The sequence below is a fragment of the Phoca vitulina genome, unplaced genomic scaffold (assembly GCF_004348235.1).
Source record: "Phoca vitulina isolate PV1807 unplaced genomic scaffold, GSC_HSeal_1.0 scaffold13, whole genome shotgun sequence".
Classification (NCBI taxonomy): domain Eukaryota; kingdom Metazoa; phylum Chordata; class Mammalia; order Carnivora; family Phocidae; genus Phoca; species Phoca vitulina.
Genome location: NW_022589716.1, coordinates 46,814,472 through 46,823,120, shown reverse-complemented (window position 1 = coordinate 46,823,120; position 8,649 = coordinate 46,814,472). Strand labels below are relative to the sequence as shown.

Sequence of the window (8,649 nt, the reverse complement as noted above, 5' to 3'; positions counted from 1 at the left end):
TTTCTTATTTAACATTTGAAATGTGTCATGCTTTCTCCTTGTTTCTATCAACCCCCTATGCCTTTTGTTTGATTCACCAAATTTTCTTTGATCTACTTTTTCCTCAATCTGTTTGAAATTTTGCATTCTAGCTCAGTTCATTTAGTGCTTACCAATGGGTTCACATACTTTAAACTGTTTTGAGTTCCATTGTTCCTTCATATTCAGCATCTATAAAATCTCCAGAAACTAGACTAGAATTTTAGTAATTTTCAGCTCCTCCTGAACTTCCCCACCCCCCACATTTCTATGTTAATGTCTTCTGGAATTTTAATTCCAGGTTATTCATCTTTCTTCCAGAATCATACCTATTTAAACTTAATAATACAATTTACTATTTTCCTTGCTTACTGTTCCTTCTTGCATCCCACATATTCCTTCTGAGTTCTTTTTTTTTTTTTTTTTTTTTTAATCCTGGCTGAGAAACATCTGTGCTTTCACTGCAGGTAACAGAAAACTCAACTCAAACAAACTGGCTTTATTAGCTTGTGGACAATAGGATTCAGAGGAAGCTCATGCTTCAGGTCCAGTTTTATTAGTGTTCAGGCTCGTTTTCTCATTGCTCTACCCTCTTCCCATCCCTCCACTCTCCGGAGCTGGTGAATTGGCTGCAGGAGTTCCAGAACCCCCTGTCTATGCACCACCTGGTCCTGAACTCAAGAGCATCTCTGACTGATTATAGAACCCTAGACTCAGAGTTATTTACTCTCCAAGCTTTGAGGATGTCACCCCATTGCTTTCTTAGATTTAATGGAGCTGCCAAGGAAAGTCTGATGTCAGATTAACTCTGTTTTCCTTGTAGGTCTCATCTCACAGGTGATTTTTGGAACTTTCTCTGCACCATACTTTATCCAGGTGTATGTGATTGTTGCATCCTGCTCAGGATTCATGTCTTTCTTCAGTGTGGGGAAATGAGCCAGATTTCATATATTATTACTGTCCAAGTGTCCTGTGCCTCTTGATAGAACTCCTGTGTTAGACATCCCAACTTTGGGAGCTATTGTCAGTGTGAAATACTTTTCAAACCTTACACCTTCCTTTTGCCACATTCTGGAGGCTCTGTCTGCCCAAACAACTAGTTTACTGATTTGTACCTCAGTCCTGTCCATTCTGCAATTCAAATCACATAATTTTGTATTCCAACAACCTTATGCTTCATCTCAAGCATTTCTAATTGGCTTTTTATGTGAAGTGCATACTATTATGTCAGAGATAGCCTATCATCCCATATCTCTCTGAGGATATTAATTATACTCTTTAAAAGTCTTTTTCTGGGGCGCCTGGGTGGCTCAGTTGGTTAAGTGACTGCCTTCGGCTCAGGTCATGATCCTGGAGTCCCTGGATTGAGTCCCACATTGGGCTCCCTGCTCGGCAGGGAGTCTGCTTCTCCCTCTGACCCTAACCCCTCTGATGTGCTCTTTCTCATTCTCTCTCTCAAATAAATAAATAAAATCTTTAAAAGTCTTTTTCTGAATGTTCTATTGGTTCTTATTTCCTTGGATGTGACTTCTCCTTTTTTGCTCCTTCACTGTGTTCGTTTTTCTAAAACATTTCGTGGTTATACATCTCAGAATTGGAAAAATGGTAGTTGTGGGGGCATACAATAGACTGAATGTGTCTTTCCAAAATCCATAGGTCGAAATCCTAACTCCCAGTATGATGGTATTAGGAGATGGAGCTCTCATAAATGGGATTAGTGTCCTTATAAAAGGGATGCCAGATAGCTCCCTCACGCCCCCAGCCATGTGAGGACACAAGACAGCTATCTATAAACTAGAAAGGGGTTTCTCACAAAGAATCTGCTGGTGATCTGGGACTTCCAGCCTCCAGAACTGTGAGATACAAATGTCTGAGGTTTATAAATCACCCAGACTGTGCTATTTATTATAGCAGCCTGAATACACTGAGACAGAGGAGGACAAGAGGAGATTGTGGATTTATTTCAGTAAGTATTGAGGAACAAAATGCATGTACATCTTTGATAAAACAAAAGGAAGAGACAGCAGAGGGGCATGGGCAGCGTACATGTGACCCTGCCAGGATCCTGGAGGAGACTTGCAGTCTCAGTCTGGACAACATGAGGTAAAGGCTAGGAATGGGAGGAGTGAGTGGCAGAAATGGGGACTTGGGGTCTGGCTGGGAGAAACACCCAGGTCAGAACAGGAGCTGGTGGCAAGTGATGGAGGTCAGTGTGCAATGTGGGTGAAAAATTCTGGGACCCCGTACACAAAGGTACCAGAGGGGGTCTGTGTGAAGAGCAAAGTTGAGCCCTCCAAGGGTCTGAACCCTAAGCAGGGATAGATGGATGAAGTTGGGGAATTCGTGAGAACCCAATACCCAGAGGCATTGGGTAGCTCCTGCAGTCGTGCCCCAGGTTGGATTACGTGGAGGCAAGGGCCTTGCAGCCCATCTCTGTGCACTGTCGCTGTTTCTGTAAGAGGGAAGGATGGGGTCCGCCTGGCTTCTGGCTCCACATGGTGGCTTGGCTCTTCGCCGTGGTCCGTATCCACACGGAGACCTGGTCTCAACATGCGTCTTGGCCTCACCTGGAGGCCAGGGTCTCTGCTAAGGTTTGTCTCCCTCAGGTGGCTTCTTACTGCCTGCTGACTTCTTCTCCCACGGTGGCCTTGGCTTCTCTCTCTATGATGAGCTGTGAATGCTGGGGTCTCATATCTGATAGGTTTCACATAAGCAAAGGGTTTCAAGGGATGGCCTGGCTTCACAGGGCCATCTGCTTTCGTGGTGCCTTCACCTTCCATACCAGAGCAGTCTAGCTCCCGAGAATGCACATCTGAGGCAAAACAGAGAGGCAGAAAGTGGGAAGAAGAAATCAGAGCTTTTCCAGGAAGCTTTGGGGCCAGGAGAATGGGGGGAGGGTATGAGGTGGAGACCCCCTCTGCCAAGGACCTGTTATGTGTAGTACTTTCCACTGGTCATTTCATTTGGCCCTCCCCACCACCTCCAGAGAGGTAATTGCCATCCCCATTTTACTGATGGGTAAACTGTCTCTAGCTTCAATTCAAATTCACTAGATTAAATTTGAATCAAAGTGACAGTCCCTGCCCTCACCAAGCTTAAACTTCAATAAAAAAGACCAATAGAACAAAACAAAACAAAAAAATGTAATGTCACTGATAGGTGATAAGTTGGAAGGTAAAGGATTTAGGATATAACAAGGAAGGTGGTTTTGAATCCAGAGTGCCTGGAATTTTACCTTTTTTTTTTTAAGATTTTTGTTATTTTTAAGTAATCTCTACACCCAACATGGGGCTCGAATTCACAACTCTGAGGATCAAGAGTTGCACGCTCCGCCAACTGAGCCAGCCAGGTGCCCCATGGAATTTCATCTTAACTTACTTGTGATGGGTCTCAATTTCCTTTTTCATGAATTGATATGATACACCAACCCCTGGGGTGTTACAAAGACTTGGTTACTACAAGCAAGTGCTTAGATTAGTGTCATCGGAGCATGTACTTGGGGACAGGAGGAGTTAACAAAACGCTGTAAGTCAGGACCTCAGGAATGAGCAGGATTTAGCAAAGCCAAGGCAGAGTGCGGAGGGAGAGGATTCCCAGGGGGGTGGAGACTGGGGGCAGGCTTCCAGAACTAAAAGAAGCCTGGACTAGCTGTAGGATAGCACAGCAAGAGGGAGAAGCTCATAAGGACCCCTTTAAGCTAAGTCAAGTTTTAGTTTATGCTAAGATCAAAGGAGAGCTATTGAAAGGTTTCAAGGAAGGGAACAAGTCATCATGTTTGGACTTTGGAAAGTGAAGGACATAGAAGGGAAGGGAGTGTGCCTAGAGGCGGGAAGGCTGGGGAGAGCTGCAGCCATCTGGGGAGATGTGAAGAGGTAACCAAAGGCAGCAGGAGCCCAGGGATACCCTGAAGGCAGGCTGGATGAAAGGGGGCGTCTGGGGTCCCAACTGACCCTGTTTGTCTGCAGAGCACTCTCCTGACAGGTCCCTATACATATAGGATGCTAAAGCACACCCCCGCTGCCATTTGCTTTCCCCCAACAGAGAGGGCATGAAACTGTTTACCCAAGGTAGAGCTCAAGATGCAAGTTTGGATGACAAAAATGTGTTCAGTATTGGACTTATGATGATGAGGTGTTTGTGTTTTCCAAGTGGAGATGTGAGTCTGGGGCTCAGTGGAGGGCTCTGCTGGAGCTGGATCTGAGTCTTCTACACAGAGTTGGTCATCACCACCATGGGGGCTGACAGGATCAGCATGAGAGAATGGAGGAACAGAGAACACCTCTGACAGAACCCTAAAGTCTACTGCTAACCTCTAATGGAAAGATAGAGAAAAAGCATCTTTCAGGACTACTAATGCAGAGGAAACTGGGAAGGTGCACCCAGATCCAAGGTGGAGACAACAGGTCAAGGAGCGGTGAACTGCCCACAAAGTTGGCTATGTGGGACAGAGCAGGCCTGCGATGTGGCCATTCTTGTTAGCCACCTGGCATGGGTGAGAACAGCATCAGGACAGTGGTGGGGACAGAAGTCAGCTTCCAGGGCAGTGCAGTAGGGAAGATGGCAGGTGAGTGATAGTGGTGAGTAGGGGACAGCAGGGGTGGGGCTTTTACCAGGGGTGGTTGAGTCACTGTTGGGAGGCATTACTGGGACACAAGGACCCAAGAATTAATAGTGTCAGGAATAAAGAACAACTCCAACAGACCCACTATAATGGAACAAATTGAGAGTGTTTCAACAAATGCCCTCTTTCTCCATAATCATCATTCAAAAATTTAAAAAGCCAGGATCAGATCATCTCACTGGTGAATTTTTTTTCAGTTCTTAGCTAGAAAAGCTCAAACTCATATTAATACCTTAAATTAATTTCAGAATGGTCAGAGGACCCACAGCACTGGGAAAGAGGGGGTGCATGCTCTGAGACATGGCCACAGCCCTGTTGCTGGTTCTTTTGACCCCATCTTCTCTGCATTCAGAAGTTGGCATAAACAGAAAGAAACGGACACTATGGGAGAGTTTTGGAACTAAGGACAGATATAATAGTTAAAAACATTTGAGTTTTGGGTTTTGAAGCATCAGAAATCAAAGTCCTGGGAGATCCAGGCATATCAAGTCTATGCTTTATTCGACATTCTTAAATGACTTATGTGGGCCCTGCAGAGCTATTTATATCTGCTCTCCCAAACTCAGGCTCAGAGCTCAGTGTGACTCCAGAAGCAACCAAGAATGGCCTGGGTGAGCTATAGGAGGGTTGGTGGATGGCAGGGGCTTTGCAGATAGGACCTGGAAGGCTCAGAGTGACCTGCATGGACTGATGGCCAGACACCAATAGAAACAGAAACAAGGGGTGGCTGTGTGAACCAAGGACCAGAGCACTCTTTTCAATCATGTGATAATATGTAAACCATGTTCCTTTTTGTTGACCTAGATTTGACTCCAGTATAAGTGGGGGAAGGGGGGTGCGGTGAGAGATCCTTAATTGACTAAAGAAAGTCTGAATTGATAAAGCCCCAAAATTCAGGAACACTAAAAATCAATAAGACAAACAACCAAATAGAGAAAAAGCAAAAAGTAGTCATAGGCAATCCATAAAAGGGGAAAAGCTAACGGTCCCTATACATACAGGATGCTAAAGCTCACTTATAATGAAGCAATGCAAATTAAAGGAAAGATTGTGCCATTGTTATGCATCTATCAGACTGGCAAAGTTAAAAAGATTTAGGACACTCAGTGTATGGAGGGAAATGTTATAGTGAACAATTTCACAATAGCTATAAAATTTTAATGCCCTCGAGAAAGACAACATGATGGAGGTACCTGGTTTATCATCATGAAGTGGCATCCAGCTACAGGAATGAAGACAGTGTGGTGTTCAAACAGAGATAAATGACTGAGCAATAGAATGGAATAGACAGCCCAGACTGAAAACACATCTATGGAAATTTGGCTGAAGACAATGCTGGAATCTGAAGATTCTTTCCTGGGAAACCTGTGCAGCCTAAGAGAAAAGTCCTAAGAAACTGACACATGGGTTTCCCCAATTTGGCAGCCCAGCCGTATAAATTCTGTGGAACCTACAGTTAACAGGCCCCACTCATTGGTTCAGAGCTGCCATTTAGCTTCCCAGGGTCCCCTTTTCAATATGGGCAGCCAACAAGGGGTCATCGAACATTAGAGGAAGACTAACATGAGATAGGAAACTGATAATCAAACAGAAAGAAAGCAACTTGCAGGAAACAGTTCATGCCATAGGAGAAAATTTCACAAAAACATATCACTAATATCTTTTGAAGGAGATGATGCCCATGAACCAATTACAAGATGCTTCTTAAAGAAACATTCAGGAAAACAAAACAAAACAAAAAAAGAGCCCTTTGAAATCAAAATTATGAGACCAGACATTAAAATCTCTATGGATATTTTGAAAGATAAAGTTGAGGAAATCTCCCAGAAAAGAGGACAAAAATGAAAATAAGAGGCATAAAATATGAGAAAATTAGAGACATAATATTACCAAAGCTAACTATTTAAAAAAAATTGAGTTCTGGAAAGAAAAAGATCCTAAAAACTTCCAGAGAGAGAAGGAGACAGAGAGAGCAGAGAGAGAAGGAGGAAGTGTCTTCAAAATTCTGAGGGAAAAGGATTTCCCATCTAAAATTCAATACCCAACCAAACTATCACAAATCAGGAAGGGTAGAATAAAGACACTTTTAAATATGCAAAATCTCAAATAATTTTTTTTGGATGTATGTTTCCCTGGGAATGTTACTAAACCAAGAAAGAAAAAATAAACCAGACTAAGAGTGTGTAAAATTCCAAAGTGGGGAAGGAATTCCCCAGATGATGGTGAAGGGAGATCCCAGGAGAGTGGCTTAGAGTTGTCTGAGAGCAGCCAGCCTAGACTGGAGCAGATTAGAAGGGTATGGCAATAATGCCACCAGAAGGTGAAATTGATAGGATACTTGATTGTATTTGAATTTAAACAACTGGGGAAGAGTCTGAGAATGGTTTAGTGGTCAATAAGCAAATAATAGCCCAAGTATTAAGTCCTGGAAAATTCAAAAGTTATAGAAGAGGGAAAGTGATCCTGATTGACTAGATGGCCCATTTTGAATAGTGAATTCTGCTGTGAGGTGGGGAGCTTGAGGTATGTGTGGGCTGGAGTAGGTGGGCAGGGGTGAGGATGGCGAGTGGTGAGGATGGTAAGAATGCTGGAACTACAGGTACTCCTCTCCCATGGAGGGAAGACCATAAATAAAGTCTAAAATGGAAAAACAAGTTAGTGGTAGTGTAAGTATGGTATTTAGAGAACAGAGAGTAATGCTAAAAGAAACTGAACAGATTAAAATAGTTGTCTCTAAGGTGTGAGAAGTTGAGAAGGAGCAGGGGCTGCTGGTTTTCATAGTATGCCTATGGGAATTTCTACATTACAGAATTAAATACCAAAAGTAAAAAAGAAACCAGGAAAATATTAAAAAGAAAGTGACTGGCATTTGACTACCTTGATTAGGGGCCATTGAAGGAAGGCGTTTGGGAAGTCCTTGCTTCTCCATGATGAATCTGCCCAAGAGATAAAATCAGGTGAGTTGGGGCTCAAACTGCACCCAATTTTCCCAAGCACCAAGCAGCAACCCAGTCTCCCTAGCACCAGTTCTGGTGGGCACTGCTGCCCCTGCACCCACCCTGCCTTCAAAGGGCCTGGCTGCCCAGGCAAGGAGCATGCTACACTGGCAGCTCAGGGGGATGCAGTGTGGAGAAGGAAGTTTGGGGGGGTGGGACTGGGGAGACTCAACATATTTAAACAGCTTTCAAAGAAGAGCCAGTAGGGATTGGCCTAGAGGTGTGCTCACTAATTTATCCCAAATCCTCTAGGTAAAGGTCAAGGAAATGAAAAACTTCAGCCAAGTGGAAGAATTATCCCTCCCTTGGGGAAAAGAGAGAAGGAAGGTGGGGAGAAGAAGGGGGAATGTAGGGGCAATTTGGGAAGTTGTCCCTGGCTTTTCTAGGGCTGGAATATGCAAGATTGAGTCAGTCCCCACCTGGACAGTACAAAATCTACAGGTCCCCCAGGGGCATAGGACACATACCTGACCTGCTGTTGAATTCTTTGCAGCCAGCTCTGGAAGCCTGGAGAGTAGGATCCCCTTCCAAGAAGAGAGGCCCAAGGGGTTAGGGGTCCAGAAGTGTCCACAGGTCACAACAGTAGCTCAGACCTCAGTGTTCACACGTTCTTCCTACAGGCCTCCAGGAAGCCCACTGTTGCTTTTTCATCCCAGTCCCCTTACATAAGACAGTGGGTGTCACCCTGGCATGTGATTGGATAGAAGTGGGTGGTGGGCAAAGCCAAGGTGGGTGGGACCGGCTTGACTTGGGAGGAGTTTATTGGACTAGAGTTTTCCATTCGCCAAATGGGCCCACCATGATTAAATCGTTCATAGATGTACATGCCCAATTGGCTGATCTAATCATTACAGAAAAATGCATAGTTATAGTTGTGTTAAGTGCCAGTAAAAGGGAGGTGTGATGCCATAAGAGTGACTAATGGGACTAGATTAGGTTTGGGGCTGAGTGTCAAAGAGAGGGATATTTGGGCTGAAATTGGAAGGACTGGTAACACATGAACCAGGTTGGGTA

At 44.2% G+C, this 8,649-nt stretch overlaps 1 protein-coding gene across 1 annotated transcript; it reads right to left on the bottom strand.

Annotated features, from left to right (window-relative positions):
* Positions 1-2,225: 2,225 nt before the first annotated feature.
* LOC116636982 (proline-rich protein 20E-like) lies at positions 2,226-7,568 on the bottom strand. Its single transcript, XM_032412160.1, has 3 exons — positions 7,517-7,568; positions 2,637-2,830; positions 2,226-2,396 (listed from the first exon to the last, which is right to left on the bottom strand). The coding sequence occupies exons 1-3, from the start codon at positions 7,566-7,568 to the stop codon at positions 2,226-2,228; spliced, it is 417 nt and encodes a 138-aa protein (XP_032268051.1).
* Between the last annotated feature and the right edge of the window lie 1,081 nt (positions 7,569-8,649).